Genomic DNA, 22,633 nt, shown 5'->3' on the forward strand with positions numbered 1-22,633 from the left:
GCGCGGGGGGGTCCGTGACCGCGTGGGAGCAGGAGCGCGCCTCCGCGGGCGCGCGCTCGCTCCCCAGAGCCTCACAGGCTAGCGACGTAGACCTACGTCGCTCTGCCTGCGAGGGGCTGACTGCCGCAGTAAATATACTGTGAGCAGTCGGCAAGCGGTTAAGAGGCCCCACTTTTCCCCCCCGGATGGGTTTGATAGACTGGCAGTCCAGGAACCTTCTTATGAATGATAAAAGGTTGTGGGCGCCAGTGGTCAGCTAGTTTATGCTTTCCCGGCACTCCCAAATTTCTCAACAGTACTTTGTCACCTGGTTGTAAGTCTTGCACCCTCACCTTTAAGTCAAAGTTTTTCTTATTTCGTTGCTCTTGATTAGCAGAGGTTTACATAGCTTTCTCATGAGCCAACTTCTAATTTCGCCTAAGTCGGTCAACATACAGTAGTTCTTATAAGAGGCTTGTGAAGTTTGATCCACTAAAGTACCAAAAGCCAAGTCTATGGGTAATCGGGCCTCTCTTCCAAACATTAAAAAGTAAGGGGAAAACCCCATAGAGTCGTTGACGGTACTATTATAAGCGTGTACCAGTACATGAGGTAATGTTCCCAACATATTTAAAAGTGTTCGGTTAAATCTCTCAGCTGAGGATCTCCCTGAGGATCATAGGGAGTGGTCCTGGACTTTTGTATATCCAACAATCCACACAGTCTTTGGATCAGTTTACTCTTGAAATCTCGACCCTGGTCGGAGTGCAGCCTTTGTGGTAAGCCATAGTGAACGAAAAACTTCTCAACTAACACCTTTGCCACGGTGCTAGCCTTCTGGTCTCGAGTAGGAAAAGCCTGAGCATATTGGGTAAAATGGTCGGTCACTACCAGGATGTTACCATGCCCACCCAAATCTGATTCGAGACACAGGAAGTCATGGGACCATGACTCTGTAGGTGACCCATAGTAGCCACTCTGTGAGGTAATGTCTTCCTTTGAATGCAGCGTATACAGGAGTTACAGTAAGCCTCCACTTCTTTTCTCATGAATGGCCAGTAGAATCTATCTCTTACTAACTGGAAAGTCCGATCAGGCCCCAAATGACCATGGGAATCATGTAGCGCTGCCAAGACAGTCAGCCAGTATTTCTCGGGTAACAGCTGACACACTCCATCCAGACCTTCCGCAGTTTTTACTCGGTAAACTATCCCATCCTTCAATTTAATCCTTTCCCAGTCCCAATGGACCACTTTAGTCCCTACTATAGAACTTTCCACCAAGAGTTTAAGATTTTTGTCTTCAAAGCCCTCTGTACTACTGCTCCTAGAGGATCTTCTCTCTGAGCTTTTCTCACATCCTCTTTATATAGTTGGGGAAGTTCTTCATTCCTTACTTGGGTCAGGTCACAATAGCATCTGGGCACCCCTGAAGGGAAAACCCCAGGTACCTCAGCTCCCATGGCTCCTTTCAGATGATAATCTACCCCTTGGCAGGTGGCTTGCACTCCCTCAGAGGTGCAAATCCACACCACACAAATAAACGCCGGAGCGTTACACTTATACAGCACTCCCCCCAAGCCATCTCTACTTGCGTCCACATGTAGCTCATAGGGTTTCGCCGGGTCTGCATAGGCCAAGACAGGAGCCTTAGTGAGGCTCTCCTTCAACTTCCAGAAGGCCTGTTCACACTTGGTATCCAACTGGGCTTGAATGGATTCTTGGACCCTCTGGGTCCTTTCCTTGACATCTCAAGGGCCAGGAACTCCAACTTGTGCATGGGATAATTCTTCTCGGATGGAGACAAACTGCGACTAATATAAGCAATAGGACGCAGCCTCCCTTCAGCTTCCTGATACAGCACTCCCCCCAAGCCATCTCTACGCCTGTTCACACTTGGTATCCCACTGGGCTTGAATGGATTCTTGGACCCTCTGGGTCCTTTCCTTGACATCTCATTCTTCCGAGGTGAAAAACTCTCTTCCTCAGTTTCCCTCTTCAGCAGCTCATTCAAGGGTCCAGCTATCTGAGAGAAGCTTTTCACGAACCTTCTGTAATAGGAGCAGAAGCCTAAGAAGGATCTCAGTTCAGTCACATTTGTCAGTCTTGGCCAAGTAATGACAGCTTCCAACTTCTTCGGATCAGTGGACACCCCTGCTGCAGACACCACATGGCCCAAATAGGTAACAGATGTCTGGTAAAACTGGCATTTCTCCAGGGATAATTTCAGCCCTTCTTCATAGAGTCTCTGGAATACCTTCTCTAAAGGGGCCTTGTGTTCTTCCAAAGACTTTCCAAAAACAATAATGTCGTCCAGGTATACTAGGACTTCGATCAGGTGCATATCCCCCACATTGTTCTCCATGAGTCGCTGGAAAGTTGCTGGGGCACCTGCTAACCCCTGTGGCATGCGGTTGAACTCATAAAAACCCAATGGGCTGATGGGGTGTGGTCTTCTCTCTGTCCTCAGGATGCATGGGTATTTGGTAATACCCACTCTTTAAGTCCAATACACTAAACCATTAAGCCCCGGACAAACACTGTAGAGCATCTTCTATGCGAGGGGTGGTGTATTGATCTGGAATAGTCCGACGGTTGAGGGTGCGATAGTCGATGCACATCCTGATGGTCCCATTCTTTTTATGCACCACCACTATGGGCGAGGCGTAAGGGCTACGGGACTCCCATAGGACACCTGACTTCTTCAGCTCGGCCAATTGTTCTCGAAGGTCTTCCAGGTCACTCTGTGGTATCCTCCGAGCCCTCTCCCTAAAGGGTCTGTCCTCGCGAGGCGTATACGATGTTGGGCACTTTTAGTACAGCCCACATCGTAATAATTTTTTGGAAAACAGCTTCTCCCATCGGGACAATTGTGTCTTCACCCGCTCCCCCCACTTGAAAGGGATGGCTGGGCGGCTAGGAGAAGTATCTTCTAAACCCTTTTTCCTTGTCCTTTTCTTTCTTCAACCCTGAAGGGTCAATAGAGAGGCAGCACTCACATGTCCCAACACCATCCTATGCTTCAAGCGTACAGGCTGGGTCATAATATTCCGGACACTTACAGGAATCTTCCCACCATTTCTCTGAAGGACCCTGGTCGGGACCACTTCCGACACTAGTTCAATCCCGCTGTCTTCTGTGAACAAATCCCCTTCTACCATCACAAAGGGGCCTGGCTGGTCCCATGACAGCTTCACTACAGCCTTCATGCAGGTTCTCTCCCCAGGTTGCAACACCCGCTCTTTGGTGCCCAACCTCCAGAGCTTCCCCACTTCTTCAACAGGGGTCTTCTACTCCTGCAACACTCGCTGGAAGGCTGATCTCAACCTAGGATGCCCCTCTTCCTCCGTTGACCCTTTAATCGCCAAAGGGGTAAGCATCCTTCAAAACAGATCCGTGTTGGTGCCAATAGTTAAAGAATTCTGTTTGGCACCCGGGGGTCGGGGGCACACTACAGCCAGAGTGTCGAACACTTCCATTTCCGCCCCTGCTGCTGGTTGAAAAGCTATCTTCACAGGGATATATCCGTCATAGGGGAATTTTTGAGTCCCCAAACCCCAGATCTCTAATTCTTCCAATTTGCATAAAGGGATGTGCTTCAGATGCTCGTGGTAAAAATCCTTATAGAGCAACTTTACTTGGGCACCTGTGTCCAATAAGGCCTTAGTATAAATACCTTCCACTTGGAGTGGCACCACAGGAGACGGCCCCACCAACTTTTTGGGTACAACTTCTTTGGTGGGCTGGAACAATTTCCGGCAGTCCTTGGCACTGAAGTCTCTCGCCCTCCGAGGCTTGGGGCCTTCAGGGAGTTCAATAGTCTGTACCTTGACGGACTTGGTTCTTGGAGTTCTTAATTCTCTCTGTGGAAGTGGAGTGGAGGTACCAACCCCCTGTGTCTCTCTACCAGATTCAGGGGATCCCCACAGAGTTATAGAGGCATTAGGGAAGGGTAGGGAGGCACACCTCATCCCACTGTCATCGTGACCATCCTCATGACTGCTGGAGCTCAGGCTTTTAGCGGGACTCTCAATTGGCTCCTTCACTGAGGTCCCCTGAAGTTTTCTGCCTTCTTATTAAGGAAGAATTTCTGTATGGCCTTTAGCAATTCCTCCATTATTTCAGGACTGAGTCCCCATTTTGGACATTGGGCCCTGAAGTGCCCCTTTTCTCCACAAGTGAAACGTCCTCGACCCCGAGGGGAGAAAAGATTTGACACTTTTAATTGTTTTCACGTCTCAGGAACTTTCCCTTGGGCTTCCATGACCTGCATAAGGGCCTGGCACATTTGGGTCTGTGCTTGAGCTACCTGGAGCATCAAATCAGCTGATGGTGAACCTTCCTTAACTTTCCTCCTATCTGTAGCTTTCTCTTGGTGGTTCAGCTCCATTTCAGCTTCACTCTCATCTTCTGAGAGGCTATTTTCCACTCGTACTAGCCGGGCGGTAGCTCTCTCCCTTCTGGATTCGTTGTTCAACGGCTCCTTCGCCCCATGGCTTTTTCTCTTCTAGCAATGATTCTTCCTCCCGAACATCCCACATGAGTTCTGGGTAAGTAGGGGTATCCCTGACTCCTTTCAGAAGTAGATTTAGAACAATCGGGTGATTGGGCCAAGCCCCTTGTAATATCCGGTCTAATCATACCCGGTCAGCATCTTTCGGGTCAACACCTTTCCTCAGGAGAATCTGATGCAACATTTTATCTACTCGGGAGATGTATTCTGATAACTTCTCTCCTTTATGTTGATGAGTGTGGTTAAACTTATAAAGCAGGTCCGTAGTTTCTCCACACGCCCAAATACATCAAAGAGGGCCTTTAAGTAATCATCAGCCGTGTAGTTCTTGTTCCCCATCCGCAGGTTCCGGATCACTTCTGCTGCAGGGCCCCTCAAGCTCTCACTTAACCTCTTCACAGACTCAGCTACACTCCACTCATCCACAGCCTGAGTGATCTGAGCCATCCAACTCTCAAAGTCCTCTTCTCCTGTGGGGGTGGATGACTGCCTAGAAAAGAAACGCAGCTTGCAGTAATCTTGGCCAGCCCCACTTGCCCCATTTAGGACCAGACTGTCCACCAAACGACTCATGTCAGCGTAGAAGGGGGCAGGAAGTATAGAGGCTTTGTCTCCTTCGTTGCTCATGGAGCTGGGCCCCGGGCGGGGGCTGCCTGGAGGCGAGGGAGATTTTCCTTCATGGTCCTCTTTCTTTTTTAAGGAAAAGTAAACTTTGGTCAGAACATTCTCGTCCAGCATCACCCTTTCTGTCTGGAATACATCAGGCACATCTTTCCTCCATTCCACCAATGCTTGAACTATGCCTAAGCCATAAACAGCCCGAGCATCCAGGATATAGGCTGCTTGTCCTGGAGCTAGGGCCCGCACCCATCGTCTAATTTCAGTTTCCATATGCTCATTCCCTGCGACTTCCAGAACCACACTTCGGTCCAAACTGGCTCCTTGAGACAGTACCCAGGACCGGGCAAGAGCAGAATTCATGGCTTCTCCCGCTACTGGTCCTCTGGGAGGGACATTCAGGGCTTAAGTGGTACTGGATATCCCAGACGAGCCCCCAAATGTAGCCCGGCTCCCAGGGGAGTGGCTTAATGCAGGTATATTCTCTTCACTTCGGTTGCCCTGAACGACCTCCAACCCAACTGACACTATTGGTTCTGTCACTATAAATGATCAAGACCACAAGAAAAGGGTTGCAATAAAGAATCACATTTACAGATCTTTGATTTGCGTTTTTAGAAATGCACAAACAAGGTCAATGACCAATAACATAAGAACGTTAAAGGCAGTATAGATCCTGAATCCCCAACCTGTGACTTATGCAGGGTTCAGCACTCAGGATCAAAGGTACAATCCCCACATATATACATATGGGTGTATCTATATATGCTAGAGGATTAATACCCTATAATACTGTAAGTACACTGTGTTTAAAGTAAATAGAGAGTGAACACAAATTAATATTAACAGTACCCAAAGTATAATTGTATCATTAATAACTCTTTAGCAATATAGTATATCAACAGTTCTGCACCAACTAACTATCAGAGTGCACTCTGTATACTATTGGGGGCCCCCTTTATGCTAGATTGCAAGAGTCTACGGGATGAGTGAGGCCTCACTAGTCTTCTCCAGTAAGTAATGCTCAGCCAATCCAAAGAAAATAATTGTAATCCACAGTAAAGGTGATTGATAACTGTAATCCCCAAGGTAGTTAATCATTGTAATCCATACAGATGAATGAGAGAATAGATCCTGATGCTTCACAACAGGCAGCCAGCCTAGTACTGTAAGAAGAGCTTAAGGCCTTTTTCCACCCACCATGCACTATGTGTGACTACAGTGTCCTGTGGCAACTGTTGAATTCCGTATGGCCCACTGCTATAACCTTTTAGCAGTCCTGCCCTGGCTCAGTCTAGGTGTATGACAAGTGTTGATACTGGATTTCTCTTACCCAATACCATGAACTCTGTTCTGCGCTCCAACCAGGTCCCACTCTGCTTAGCGCCTCTCACAGCCTCTCAGGGCGTCCTTCAGCTCGGTCACACTACCGAGATTCTTCCGCTCACACCGCTTGCTCCAACTCCGGTGTCCACTGACAGGCCTCCAGCCTACTCCTCTGTGATCCGCAGCAGCTCTTCCCCTTCCTCACAGCACGCTGTCCTCGAGGCAAGAGAGCAAAAGTTGATCCTGCCCCCCTTTATAAAGACACTCCCAGCAGGCTCCACGAGTCATATTGCTCCCTGGGAGAAGAGTCCTATTACATGTGCAGTCTATGGTCCTGGCTCCTCCTGGAACTATATCTCCCATAATTCAAGAGTCAATACTCTTGCAAAACTTTAATAACAGAACGACAGTCTGAACAACACTAGCCTTGCGACCAGGCTACATTACTTTAAAGTATCAAGGTACTACGGGGTTATAATTCCAAGCAATAGATTACATGAGAAAACCATCATTGTGGTTATAGGAATATACAGTACTGTATATTGCTGATGTAAATTGAATATTTCACAGTTTGATTTTATGCTTTTCTTACATACAGTATATGTTGACACTGAGATTCATTTAAACATTGTATGAAAATTTGAGACCAATCTTAAATTCCCTAGTGATGGTGCATAATGTTTATTGTGATGGTAAGTAACATTCTGACACTGCTCATGTAGTCAGAAAGTTTCTTGTGAAAGAGCCACCAATATCTGAAAAATAGTGCAAACTATTCTTAAACTGGTTGTTAGGCCCCTACTAGAAAATCATCTAATCCACTCTGTAATATAACACTAAGTGCCCCTGTGCCTGTCTTATAGAAAAAAATATGCAGATCAGTACTTATATCAGAGCGGCTCCCGGCGCTCAGCTGACCCCTCGGCTCTCTTCTCTGCCTGGCTGACAGCTCCAGTGGGTGGGCCAGGGCACTGCCACTGACATCAGCCGGGGAAAAGAGGAGAGAGAGAGCCGAGCGGTCACGTGATTGCTGGGAGCTGCTCTAAAAAGGTACAGAACGGCATATTTTTTTCTATAACACAGGCACAGGAGCACTTAGTGTTATATTACGGAGGGGATAGGATTATTTTATGATAAATATGAGAGCGGCAGGAGTGGAGGGGGGGTGCTGACACGGACAGACAGGCAGGGAGGGGAGGGGGAAGAGGAGAACAGAGGACAGTGCAGGGGTGCGGATGACCGAGGCAAGAACACTGACCACGGTGTCAGGGCTCAGCGGCCATGATATACTGTGGTCAGTTTACAGAGGGGAGGACAGAAACTGGCAAGATCAGCCAGGTTTTTAGGTGTTACAGGGGGGCAAATGACACAGCACAAGCACTGTGCTGTAAAACATGCTTTAATGGAACAGTATCTGTTTTTTTTTTTTGTAATTAAGAAAAAATAAGGACATTTACAATGACTCAGAATTTTAGGACTTTGATTTGCCTAAAACATTTTTAAAAAATCTGTAAATTTCATTACATTTTATGCTAACTCTTAACTAATGTTAGTACTTATGCCTTGTAGCACAGACCAGGTGGTTAAATGACTTTCTCATGATATTGGTCTAGTGTGCATATTATATAGACATTGGGTTGTGAGTTCTCTATGTACACCAGCCAGTAAAAACACAAATTTATTATTATCCAGATGTTTATCAATTTAAGCACTTTTGAATACTCTTATATGCAAAAAAAAAGTTTTGAATGATAGCAGTTTTTCATAGTTTATCTTAATGCTTACTAACAGGTGTGTACGTAAATATACCTTGCTCTCTTGGCTTTGATTCTTTCTTCATCATACCTATAGCACAAAACATACAGAAATAATACATACTTTTAGAGAGGTAAGCCGTGACATAGAACAAGCATGCTAATTAGATTGTCAAAGTGCATATTCAGTAGATGCAGTGCAATTTATGACTAGTGCAGTTCTGCTCAATACAAGCCCTCTCAGCTCACATCTCCATTATTTTGAAACAGGTAAGGATGATATTAACCCTAGCAGCTATAGACCAATCTCACTACTAAATGAAGACATTAAGCTATACTCTAAAATCGTTGCAACCATACTCCAAACTATCCTTTCCACACTGACCAGGTTGGCTTTGTCTGCAACAGAGAGACAATGGACAACACTTGACACACATTGTGCATTCCTTGTATGGTGCCCCGGAGTTCCCACTTGTGAATAATATCAGGAACAGTCCCATCCTTCTCTGGCCATATTCATGGGGGCTCGCTGAAGTAAGGATTTCCCTATTTTAGAGTGGCGCTGTGAGAAACCATATATACAGGCTGTATTTATACCAGAATCTGGTAAGGAGAAATGCATGTCACTTTTGTTGGAGCACCGTGGTGACAGATATTGGCTTCATACCTTCATTCACTTTACTTACAGTGGGTACGGAAAGTATTCAGACCCCCTTAATTTTTTCACTCTTTGTTATATTGCAGCCATTTGCTAAAATCATTTAAGTTCATTCTTCTTCCTCATGAATGTACACATAGCACCCCATACTGACAGAAAAACACAGAATTGTTGACATTGTTGCAGATGTATTAAAAAAGAAAAACTGAAATATCACATGGTCCTAAGTATTCAGACCCTTTGCTCGGTATTTAGTAGAAGCCCCCTTTTGATCTAATACAGCCAGGAGTCTTTTTGGGAAAGATGCAACAAGTCTTTCACACCTGGATTTGGGGATCCTCTGCCATTCCTCCTTGCAGATCCTCTCCAGTTCTGTCAGGTTGGATGGTAAACGTTGGTGGACAGCCATTTTTAGGTCTCTCCAGAGATGCTCAATTGGGTTTAAGTCAGGGCTCTGGCTGGGCCATTCAAGAACAGTCACAGAGTTGTTGTGAAGCCACTCCTTCGTTATTTTAGCTGTGTGCTTAGGGTCATTGTCTTGTTGGAAGGTAAACCTTCGGCCCAGTCTGAGGTCCAGAGCACTCTGGAGAAGGTTTTTGTCCAGGATATCCCTGTACTTGGCCGCATTCATCTTTCCCTTGATTGCAACCAGTCGTCCTGTCCCTGCAGCTGAAAAACACCCCCACAGCATGATGCTGCCACCACCATGCTTCACTGTTGGGACTGTATTGGACAGGTGATGAGCAGTGCCTGGTTTTCTCCACACATACCGCTTAGAATTAAGGCCAAAAAATTCTATTTTGGTCTCATCAGACCAGAGAATCTTATTTCTCACCATCTTGGAGTCCTTCAGGTGTTTTTTTAGCAAACTCCATGCGGGCTTTCATGTGTCTTACACTGAGGAGAGGCTTCCGTCGTGCCACTCTGCCATAAAGCCCCGACTGGTGGAGGGCTGCAGTGATGGTTGACTTTCTACAACTTTCTCCCATCTCCTGACTGCATCTCTGGAGCTCAGCCACAGTGATCTTTGGGTTCTTCTTTACCTCTCTCACCAAGGCTCTTCTCCCCCGATAGCTCAGTTTGGCCAGACGACCAGCTCTAGGAAGGGTTCTGGTCGTCCCAAACGTCTTCCATTTGAGGATTATGGAGGCCACTGTGCTCTTAGGAACCTTAAGTGCAGCAGAAATCTTTTTGTAACCTTGGCTAGATCTGTGCCTTGCCACAATTCTGTCTCTGAGCTCTTCAGGCAGTTCCTTTGAACTCATGATTCTCATTTGCTCTGACATGCATTGTGATCTGGAAGGTCTTATATAGACAGGTGTGTGGCTTTCCTAATGGAGTCCAATCAGTATAATCAAACACAGCTGGACTCAAATGAAGGCGTAGAACCATCTCAAGGATGATCAGAAGAAATGGAAAGCACCTGAGTTAAATATATGAGTGTCACAGCAAAGGGTCTGAATACTTAGGACCATGTGATATTTCAGTTTTTCTTTTTTAATAAATCTGCAACAATGTCAACAATTCTGTGTTTTTCTGTCAGTATGGGGTGCTATGTGTACATTCATGAGGAAGAAGAATGAACTTAAATGATTTTAGCAAATGGCTGCAATATAACAAAGAGTGAAAAATGTAAGGGGGTCTGAATACTTTCCGTACCCACTGTACTTCCTTAATTTTGGATTTTTCATCTTTGGGACTTTATTACATGTCATATTTACTTATGGACTATTTTTCGCTTATATTTATGTTTTTGTGATTTTTAGTGGTCACAAGTAGTGTCCTTGTAATTCAAGAAGCATTTTTTGGTGTTTTTTTTACTTATCATTTGATGCAATATTGGCATTTCAGGTGTTTTATGCATTTTTTATTACTCACAATAACATTATTGAGATTGGTGTATTGCACATTATCAATCATTTACAATTGGTTCTCATTAGCGCAGCTTTTTTTCTATATATATTTGTGCTTGGTGTTGTCTCACTGTAAAGCTGCTGCTCTTTTTTAGTTCTAAGCGCGGTTACATTTTTACTTGTTTTATTCATTTCATATATTGGTCCTCACATTAATGGACTTTTTGAGCTACATCATATTGCACTCGTAAAAATATTCTTATCCATCTACTTTTATTTTTTCAATTTTTTCTTTTATTATATCTATTTAAATCCACTGAGTATCTACTCATAAATATATTGCACTCTGTCACCCGAGCATAATACATTGTCATTTTATATTCACGAACCACGCACCATATTTTATAATCCTGTTTGCACTTAATCACTTTAAATGAGTTGTTGAGTAAAGCAAAACATTTTTGTTGCACATCTACATGCTCTTTGGGATCTACACATTTTGCATCATTTGCACAATTTTTTTGATTGCACTGGGAATTGCACAATTGCACTTTAGAAATTATTTATTATAACATCCATTGTCAGTTGTTGAATATAGCAAAATAATTCTGTTGTACATCTATATGCATTTTGGGATTTACACAGTTTGCATTATTTGCACATTTTTTTGATTGCACTTGGAATTGCACCGTTGCACTATTAAAAATTATTTATTTTAATATCCATGGTTTAATACCCATTATACTTGTGTTCATTAAGGATAATAGTGCTACACTATGCTCCATCTCAGAATACAGTGTACACAAATATATTTGATTGCACTTGAAAAGGCACAATTGCAGTTTTAATATTGAATATTGATTTTTATCCCTGGGTTACACCTAAAAATTATTTATCAATTAGTACATAGCAAGGGTAGTAGCGCCTCACTACACTTAATTTCCGAATTTAAGCATACACTTAACCACTTAAGCCCCGGAAGATTTTACCCCCATTCCGACCAGGGGGTATTTTGCGATTCGGCACTGCGTGACTTTAACGGACAATTGCGCGGTCGTGCGACGCCGTACCTAAACGAATTTGGCATCCTTTTTTTCCCACAAACAGAGCTTTCTTTTGGTGGTATTTGATCACCTGTGCGATTTTTTGATTACGCGCTATAAACAAAAAAAAGAGCGTCAATTTTGCAAAAATAGCAATATTTTTCACATTTTTTATATGAAATTCCCCCCCAAAAAAATGTAAAAATCTAAATTTTTTAACATTTTCAGCCAATTTGTTTTATGCTACCTATGTTTGGTAAAAAAAAATCGCAAAAAGCGTATTTTGATTGGTTTGCGCAAAAGTTATCGCGTTTACTAACAAAGGGAAAGATTTTTGTAATTTTTGTTGTTTTTTTTTTTAACGCGTAATGGCGGCGATCTTACATAGTTACATAGTTAGTGAGGCTGAAAAAAGACACAAGTCCATCCAGTTCAACCTATGATGTGTGTGTGTGTTTGCTTTTAACCGTACATTGTATACCCCTGTATGTTGTGGTCTTTAAGGTGTCCATCCAATAGTTTTTTGAAACTATCAAGGCTCCCCGCTGATACGACTGCTTGCGGAAGAGAATTCCACATCCTTACCGCTCTTACAGTGAAGAACCCCTTACGCACTTTAAGGTTAAACCGCCTTTCCTCAAGTTTTAGTGAGTGGCCACGTGTCTTATTGTATTCCCTTACTCTGAATAGTTTGTTCCTTATGCTAGGGTCGCCAGTACAGTATTTGTACATTGATATCATATCCCCCCTCAATCGTCTCTTCTCCAGAGAGAATAAGTTCAGTGCTTGTAGTCTTTCCTCATAGCTGATGTCCTCCATTCCCCTAATTATTTTTGTTGCCCTTCTCTGGACTTTCTCCAGTTCCAGCACATCCTTCCTGAGGACCGGTGCCCAGAACTGGACAGCATACTCCAGATGTGGCCGGACCAGAGTTTTGTAGAGAGGAAGAATAATCTCTTTATTTCTGGAGTGAATCCCCTTTTTTATACAACCCAGTATTCTGTTGGCTTTGCTTGCAGCGGCTTGGCATTGCATGCCACTGCCAAGCCTGTTGTCTACCAGTACCCCCAGGTCCCTTTCCATCCTAGACTCACCCAGAGGTTCCCCCCCAAGTGAGTAGCTTGCTTTCTGGTTACTGGCCCCCAAGTGCATTACTTTACATTTTTCTACATTAAATCTCATCTGCCATGTAGTTGCCCACCCCGTTATTTTGTTCAGGTCTGCTTGCAATATTTCCACATCCTGCATAGAAGATATTGGCATGCCTAATTTAGTATCATCTGCAAATACTGAGATTGTACTAGATATCCCCTCCTCTAGATCATTTATGAATAAATTAAACAGGATTGGTCCCAGGACAGAACCCTGGGGGATCTGCGATTTTTTTTGCGGTACTGCGACATTACGGCGGACAGATCAGACCCTTGACTGACATTTTTGACACTTTTGGGGTTACCAGTGACATTTCTACAGTAATCAGTGCTATACATATGCACTGTTACTGTAAAAATACACTGGTAGTGAAGGGGTTAACTTTATTTGGGAGGGAGGGGCTGTGTGTGTCCCTAGGGGCGTGCTTTCTACTGTGATTGGCTGTGGCTTGAGCTGTAAGGACACTGATCAATGGATCTACATAGTAGATCCATGTGATCAGTGTCTTTACAGCGAGGAGAATGACAGGTGGCTTGTTTACACAAGCTGCCTGACATTCTCCCTCTCCCCCGCCGATCGCCGAGTGGCCGGCGGACATCGGGTCCGCTGGTCACACGCGCGGGGGGGTCCGTGACCACGCGGGAGCGCGCCTCCGGGAGCGCGCCTCCGGGGGCGCGCGCTCGCTCCCTAGACCCTCACAAGCAAGCGACGTAGCCCTACGTTAGTTTGCCTGTGAGGGGCTGACCGCCGACGTAGATAGTTGTGCGGCGGTCGGCAAGTGGTTAAATTGACAGCAAAATTAATAGCAAAATAATTCTGTTGTACATCTATATGCATTTTGGGATTTACACAGTTTGCATTATTTGCACATTTTTTTGATTGCACTTGGAATTGCACAATTGCACTATAAAAAAATATTTATTTTAATATCCATGGTTCAATACCCATTATACTTGTGTTCATTAAGGATAATAGTGCTACACTATACTCCATCTCAGAATACAGTGTACACAAAAATATTTGATTGCACTTGAAAAGGCATGATTGGAGTTTTAATATTGAATATTGATTTTTATCCCTGGGTTACACCTAAAAATTACTTATCAATTAGTACATAGCAAGGGTAGTAGCGCCTCACTACACTTCATTTCCGAATTTAAGCATACACTTAAATTGACGGGGAAATTACCCGAAGTTTAAAATTTAAAAAACATTTTTTTACAATCATAAGGGCAGGCGCGGTATTTCACATACACTCTCTTCCACAGTTGCACAACTCCTTGTGCTGCCCTGGTGGTTGATTATATGCCACTGTAGAGGCATTGTCAGGTTGAACCTACAACTGGTTCGTCCAATAATCCAGAGCAAGGTGTACTGGCCAAAAGTTTCAAGATATCTACTGAAACCAAGTCCACAGAACTGTAGCCACCTTCAAACCAACTGGAGCAACTTGCCTCACTGGTTATCTTCCAACCCCTCTCCAGATTCTGACCCATCAACTACCAATTTTAGCTCTACAACACTTCGGGAACAGAGCCCTCTGGCAATCCAATGCTTGGATCCTTCATGTTCCAGATAGAGGGAATAATTCTCTACAAAAAAAAAAAAAAACTTGGAATAGGACTGTCTGTAGGGAACGTGCTTTAACCTAGATACATTTCTGCAGGAGAAAATTGTATAGAAAGAAAACCTGAAACTGACTGCTTCCTGAGCAAGGATTATTAGGGTATACTGAGATTGACCACCCCTGCAACTTTAGCAAGTCAGGTACTGGGGCTTGGAGCTTTGCAAACCCTCAGGAGCTGTGGCTAGCTCGAAGGGCCAAGCCACAAATGAAGTTTTAGCTGGTATAAAAGGTAAAAAATGTAGCAACTATATTACCCAACACCTAATATGCAGTCTCCCAAGGATGCAGGCCTAAAACAACATTGGTCTACTGCTATGCAACACCATAGGTATGTAAGTATGCAGGTACCCAGGTATGTCGTTATGTAGGCACCTAGGTATGCCAATATGGAGGTATATAAGTATTCTTACTGTTCATGGATACTTGTATGCAGTTCAAGGCAATTAAGCATACATGTATGCAGTTCAAATGAAAATATGCAGGCATGCGTTTATGCAATATACGTTTATGAAAGCATGCATTTATGGAAGCATGTAAGCATGCATTTATGCAAACACGTGCTCATGCAAACATGAAAACACATGCCCATGCAAACACGCGTCTATCCAAACATGTATTTATGCAAACACGCACTTATGCAAATACGCGTTCACGCAAACATGAAAACACGTGTTTATGCATTTATGCAATATGAGTTAAAGCAAACATGTAAGTAAGCATGCGTTTATGCAAGCAAGCGCTTATGCAACCTGTGTTTATGAAAAACATGCATTTATGCAACGTGCCCATGCAAGCATGTGTTTATGTAGGCAAACAGGCATGTGTTTATGCAAACATGTTTACTATGCTGCACCTGCTCAACTGAACTTGGCCCCAACTAATCTTGCAGGATTAGCCAAGAACATAGCCATCCAATGCAGCCTCAATGCTGCTTCAAAACAGCCTGAAAATAAGCACCTGCAGACCAAATGCACACTATTCTGGAGACACAACTCCTTAAAGTGCACTGATACCCATACAGGGGTTTATCAACAGTTGTACTAGCCTCCCGGATCGAGCTTTAACTATACAAAAATACCTTTCTGCAGTATATAACCATGCCGTGTCTGGTCACCTAGCTCTTTAATAGAAAGTACCCACATTTCATTATGTAGTCATGGGCTGAAGTTACATCTCAGAGGCCTTGCTGATCCTTCAGCCCACATGGTCCACCAAGAATAGCCGCCCCTCTATTTCCTTTCTATACAGGAGTAAGCCATACTATGGGAACCTTCACCCTCTAGTGGCTGGAGGAGACACTGAAGTCCAATACTCCTGAGAAGTGCACAGGGTATGAACATTACACTGCCCCCAGTAGGCACTAGGAGAAAGACCAGACAGACCTCTTTTCTTAGAGAAACTGCAAAATGCAGACTTACCCTTTCTGCTGCAGGACCCTGAGCTAATAGGAGTCCAATCTTCACCCATCACGGCGGGCTCAGTCATAAAAGACCTTCAGGGACTGGGTCCCCCTTAATCTGAGGTCGACTCCCCTGGACCTGTATAGCACCCTTCAGGAAAACAGCTTGGTCAGAACAAACACTGCACAGGGTTCCATTTTGCACGGTCCAGCACCGTAAGGCTGCATTACAGGCAAACCTCGAGGAATCTTCTCTCCTATCCAATGCGACTCAGGTACCATCCATTTTGGCTGACAGTTTTTTCAAATGGATACGATTTAGGACCGTCCAGACCTCTAAGTATGCTCCAAGAGCACAAGTATCATCGGTGACACTGACCAACACCTTACAGGCACTGGCAAAAAACTGAACTACTTCCTGTGTAGAAAGGGTTATATAGGGGAGGACTTCCTTTTTGATTGATCTGCCAGTGTCCATATAGGTGGGGCATAACCCACATAGTAATTATTATAGCTGCTCTGTGTCCCGTAATATATGATAAAGAAAAGGGATTACTTTTAGTCAGTGGTAGGGATGCGCTTTGGGTTTAGCGGCACCATGAGTTCAAAATGAATATTGCATGTTTGATGATCGCTGGTCTTAATTAAGGAATTTGGCACTCTGAGTTTTGTGATCATAATGCCTCTGAACTTATGTCAGCTGGCTTAGAAGGGCCAATAATAGGAGACTTTGTAATGTTCCAGCCTTCCTACTATAAAAGGGTGGATTTCCAGCAGCCATATGTTAGTGAATGTTGGAGTAATTAAAGGGGAGCTGATAGTCTCTGCTATACATTGCTATGTTGTGCTAAATTATGCTGGATCGCAGTGTGGTGGGCTACATATTATGTAATCCCCCCTACCCTGCTTCCTGTGTTTACAGTTATAAAGACCCAACAGTACTTCTAAGGACATCCTTTTGTTTAGCTGCTGTCCTCTTCATAGTCTTTTTTTCCCCCCTACATATATACAGTGCCTTGCGAAAGTATTCGGCACCCTTGAACTTTGTGACCTTTTGCCACATTTCAGGCTTCAAACAAAGATATAAAACTGTAATTTTTTGTGAAGGATCAACAACAAGTAGGACACAATCATGAAGTGGAACGAAATTTATTGGATATTTCAAACTTTGTTAACAAATAAAAAACTGAAAAATTGGGCATGCTAAATTATTCAGCCCCTTTACTTTCAGTTCAGCAAACTCTCTCCAGAAGTTCAGTGAGGATCTCTGAATAATCCAATGTTGACCTAAATGACTAATGATGATAAATAGAATCCACCTGTGTGTAATCAAGTCTCCGTATAAATGCACCTGCACTGTGATAGTCTCAGAGGTCCGTTTAAAGCGCAGAGAGCATCATGAAGAACAAGGAACACACCAGGCAGGTCCGAGATACTTTTGTGAAGAAGTTTAAAGCCGGATTTGGATAAAAAAATATTTCCCAAGCTTTAAACATCCCAAGGAGCACTGTGCAAGCGATAATATTGAAATGGAAGGAGTGTCAGACCACTGCAAATCTACGAAGACCTGGCCGTCCCTCTAAACTTTCAGCTCATACAAGGAGAAGACTGATCAGAGATGCAGCCAAGAGGCCCATGATCACTCTGGATGAACTGCAGAGATCTACAGCTGAGGTGGGAGACTCTGTCCATAGGACAACAATCAGTCGTATACTGCACAAATCTGGCCTTTATGGAAGAGTGGCAAGAAGAAAGCCATTTCTTAAAGATATCTATAAAAAGTGTTGTTTAAAGTTTGCCACAAGCCACCTGGGAGACACACCAAACATGTGGAAGAAGGTGCTCTGGTCAGATGAAACCAAAATAGAACTTTTTGGCAACAATGCAAAACGTTATGTTTGGCGTAAAAGAAACACAGCTCATCACCCTGAACACACCATCCCCACTGTCAAACATGGTGGTGGCAGCATCATGGTTTGGGCCTGCTTTTCTTCAGCAGGGACAGGGAAGATGGTTAAAATTGATGGGAAGATGGATGGAGCCAAATACAGGACCATTCTGGAAGAAAACCTGATGGAGTCTGCAAAAGACCTGAGACTGGGACGGAGATTTGTCTTCCAACAAGACAATGATCCAAAACATAAAGCAAAATCTACAATGGAATGGTTCACAAATAAATATATCCAGGTGTTAGAATGGCCAAGCCAAAGTCCAGACCTGAATCCAATCGAGAATCTGTGGAAAGAACTGAAAACTGCTGTTCACAAACGCTCTCCATCCAACCTCACTTAGCTTGAGCTGTTTTGCAAGGAGGAATGGGCAAAAATTTCAGTCTCTCTGCAAAATTTGAGGTTTAGGTGTTTTTTTTTTTTCTGCTAGAGCCTTTTTCTTTTATTTTGGGTCTGCAGCATACAGTATCTCACAAAAGTGAGTACACCCCTCCCATTTTTGTAAGTATTTTTTTATATCTTTTCATGTGACAATACTGAAGAAATGACACTTTGCTACAATGTAAAGTAGTGAGTGTACAGCTTGTATAATAGTGTAAATTTGCTTTCCCCTCAAAATAACTCAACACACAGCCATTAATGTCTAAACCACTGGCAACAAAACTGAGTGCACCCCTAAGTGAAAATGTTCAAATTAGGCCCAATTAGCCATTTTCCCTCTCCGATGTCATGTGACTCGTTAGTGTTACAAGGTCTCAGGTGTGAATGGGAAGCGGGTGTGTTAAATTTGGTGTTATCACTCTCACTCTCTCATACTGGTCACTGGAAGTTCAACATGACACCTATGGAAAAAGAACTCTCTGAGGATCTGAAAAAAAGAATTGTTGCTCTACATAAAGATGGCCTAGGCTATAAGAAGATTGCCAAGACCCTGAAACTGAGCTGCAGCATGGTGGCCAAGACCATACAGTGGTTTAATAGGAGAGGTTCCACAGGCCTCACCATGGTCGACCAAAGAAATTGCGTGCATGTGCTCAGCATCATATTCGGAGGTTGTCTTTGGAAAATAGATGTATGAGTGCTGCCAGCATTGCTGCAGAGGTTGAAGGGGTGGGGGGTCATCCTGTCAGTGCTTAGACCATATGCAGCACACTGCATCAAATTGATCTGCATGGCTGTCGTCCCAGAAGGAAGCCTCTTCTAAAGATGATGCACAAGAAAGCCCCCAAACAGTTTGCTGAAGACAAGCAAACTAAGGGCATGGATTACTGGAACCATGTCCTGTGCTCTGATGAGACCAAGATAAACTTATTTTGTTTAGATGGTGTCAAGCATGTGTGGTGGCAACCAGGTGAGGAGTACAAAGACAAGTGTGTCTTGGCTACAGTCAAGCATGGTGGTGGGAGTGTCATGGTCTGGGGCTGCATTAGTGCTGCCGGCACTGGGGAGCTACAGTTCATTGAGGGAACCATGAATGCCAACATGTACTGTGATATTCTGAAGCAGAGCAAGATCCCCTCCCTTTGGAAACTGGGCCGCAGGGCAGTATTTCAACATAATAAGGACCCAAAACACACCTCCAAGACGACCACTGCCTTGCTAAAGAAGCTGAGGGTAAAGGTGATGGACTGGCCAAGCATATCTCCATATGTGGGGCATCCTCAAATTGAAGGTGGGGGAGCACAAGGTTTCTAACATCCACCAGCTCTGTGATGTCATCATGGAGGAGTGGAAGAGGACTCCAGGGGCAACTTATGAATCTCTAGTGAACTCCATCCCCAAGAGGGTTAAGGCAGTGCTGGAAAATAATGGTGGCCCAATTCGAACATTTCCACTTAGGGGTGTACTCACTTTTGTTGCCAGCGGTTTAGACAATAATGTGTTTTGAGTTATTTTGAGGAGATAGCAAATTTACATGGTTATTCAAGCTGTACACTCACTACTTTACATTGTAGCAAAGTGTAATTTCTTCAGTGTTGTCACATGAAAAGATATAATAAAATATTTACAAAACTGTGAGGGGTGTACTCACTTTTGTGAGATACTGTACATATGTTGGCGACAAAGGCAAAAGTTCCCTCTGTTTCACCTCTACCTGTGTGGTAAAGCACCACATATTTATTCCCCCAATTGCTGACATAAAATTTACGCACACCCCTTTTATGAAAAATGTCAGGCAGGCCTAAAGAGAGAAGTAGAACTTCTGAATGCAGTAGTAGGGGGCAATCAGAAACAAAGCAGTAGTCAGGCCACGCCACCCAGGAACAAGGCACGCCTGCCTTTTCCCTCTCAGAGTGACTGCTACATAGGCACCGGTTGTGCAGGAGGTAGCTGAGTGGCTTATAAAAGCCTTCCTCTTGTTCCTTCTCTGAGGAACCCCAGTGGCAGGTAACTAGCTGCCAATATTTTGCCCAGAATGCCATTCCTACACTCCACCAACAAGTGTGTGGTCCAGCAAGCATAGGCAAGGATGCTTATATAAGCTTTATGGCACTCTAGATCAATTTACTGGCAGTTGTGAAAGATGCAAAACAGAGCACACTACATTGGTGACTGCAATCACCTGTACCACTTCCTCTTTGACATCTTGAAAGACCCTCATCCTTTGATTTCTTGAAACCAGTAGTCCATTTTTGAGCATTCCAGAGCATATGCAATGCTGAAACACTATTTTGCATCTTGTGTGCCTAGATACTGACAGCTCCTCGGGCCCAGGTTGAAAAGTAGCTGACCCCAGGCCATCTACAGCCAAGCAAGGTCATGTGTGACAATGGTACTAACCTGCTGTTCACCCTTCCCCAGGGAAAATTGACACACATAACTTGCCTGGTACATGTCCTCAACCTAGTAATAAATCACTTCCTCGATAATCATCCCTAGTTCCTAGGAGATCCATCATCTGGCTAGAAGAATTTGTGGTCACTTTAGGTGATCACACCTCAACTCCAACCCCTTGCAGAAATGCAGTGCCAACACAAACTGACTGCCAATGCCTCATCTGTGACACCCCCATGCATTGGAAATCAATGTTGGTTATTTGGCAGAAACTACACTAGCATCAGCATGTCATCAATAAGTACCTGTGCAATTACGGTTCGAGGACAGGCTTCTAGGGAGTTGGAGTTCTTTTCACCATGTCAGTGATTCATCATACAGGATGTGTGCAGCATTTCTTGTCACCTTTTGAGAAGGCAACCAAAATGGTGGGCCACAACAAGGTGGATTAGTGACAAAACTATGTTCCTGCTGGAACACACACACAGTGGCTTGACAGACCTGGCCCCAGAGGCACATGAGCAAGTGAGAGAGGAAAAGTTGCTGCTGTCTCAGAGCCAGCACAATCTTATGCCTTTTGCCTCTACCCTTGTAAGACACAGGCAACAGAAATGCAGAGGGGGAATATGAGAGGAAGAAGGATTCGGGTGCTGGCAGTAAGCAGAAGGAGAAAATGGAACAGTCTTCAAGAGAGACAGTTCACAACTCTAAAACCCTGGTAATTGTACATGGGTGTGTTGAGGACTCAGTGTTTTCTACTTCTGGCAATTTGGTGAATTGGGTCCTTTAAGCTTAAAAGCTAGCACAAAGACCACAGGATTTGTGGCATCAAAGAGAGACCACTATTAGTTGGCTACTTTGATACAAGGGTAACATGGTTATGATCTACTGTCAACATTGCAGTGGGATCCCAAAGCACAGCACTTTGAGGACTGATGGTGGCTCTATTCTGCCACGTCTCTCTCCTACACTGCAAACATACCAAGCTGCTTACACACTGTCCAGAAACTGTACAATATTTGTGGCTATTGTTTCTCAAATAATATACTCTAATTCCTCTTTCAAGATAAAAATCTGCTGGGGGGGGGGGCATGGTTTGGCTATGGCGCTGTGAAGCCGCATTCCAGGGAGCTCTGCGCCGACACCGGGTGATTCAGTCGCCTAAGTCGCTCACAGTGCCGCATCCTCACATGCCACTGAGCGGCAGGGCTCCGGGGACTCCAGCGGCCAGTCAAGGTAAAGATATAGCCGCATATTTCTTGAGGAATTCCTCTACTCCGCTCCCGGCCACCGAATCCAACATGGCGCTGACCCAACTGGCCTCGGCCAGCTCTGCCTCCTCTAAGAAAGCTGCCAGACAGGTGCCTGCTCCTGTCCCCTCCACAGCACAAGATCCAGAGCATTTGGACTCTCCTATCCCATCCCCAGAAGTCCAGCTGGCTGACTCCCAGGGCATGTCGGCTCCCCCTTCTGGCCAGGAACAGCCCACAGCTTCAAACTGAAGGACCCTGCTCTCCCTCATCCCCACAAAACAGAAATGGCGGCGTCAATTGTGAGTACGCTTTCTAATGGAATTAATGATTTGAAGCAGCAGATAGACTATGTAGATGTCAGGGTGGTTAAGGTAGAAACTGTTACCAATGCCCTAGATACCCGAGTACGGGCCCTGGAGGACTCCCAGGCACTGCACAACTGCCGCATGGCCCTGCTCCAGCTCCAACTAGATTATCGTGAGAACCGCAACCGTCGCAACAACATCAGGTTGAGAGGGATCCCGGAGGCAACCTCTAGTGGCGACTTAAAGGCCACGGTCACGGCCATCTTCAACCGCTTGTTGGATAAACCGCCGACGGCAGAAATTGGGCTGGACAGAGTACATCGGGTACAGGGACCCCGCACTGCGAACCCTGACTCCCCCCGTGACATCCTCGCCAGGGTGCACTTCTATACAGTCAAAGAGGAGATTTTGCGGAGGGCCTGGTCCAGGG

General features: G+C 44.6%; 1 protein-coding gene across 1 annotated transcript in view; it reads right to left on the reverse strand.

The window, feature by feature from the left end:
• ATCAY (ATCAY kinesin light chain interacting caytaxin) overlaps window positions 1-22,633 on the reverse strand; it is a 161,625-nt gene that overhangs the window by 48,344 nt on the left and 90,648 nt on the right. The window contains exon 9 of the mRNA XM_082257121.1: window positions 8,245-8,280. Coding sequence (XP_082113247.1) covers window positions 8,245-8,280 — 36 coding nt within the window. The remainder of the gene's footprint in view (window positions 1-8,244; window positions 8,281-22,633) is intronic.

Source organism: Pelophylax lessonae (genome assembly GCF_965119305.1).
Source record: "Pelophylax lessonae genome assembly, chromosome: 1".
Taxonomy (NCBI): domain Eukaryota; kingdom Metazoa; phylum Chordata; class Amphibia; order Anura; family Ranidae; genus Pelophylax; species Pelophylax lessonae.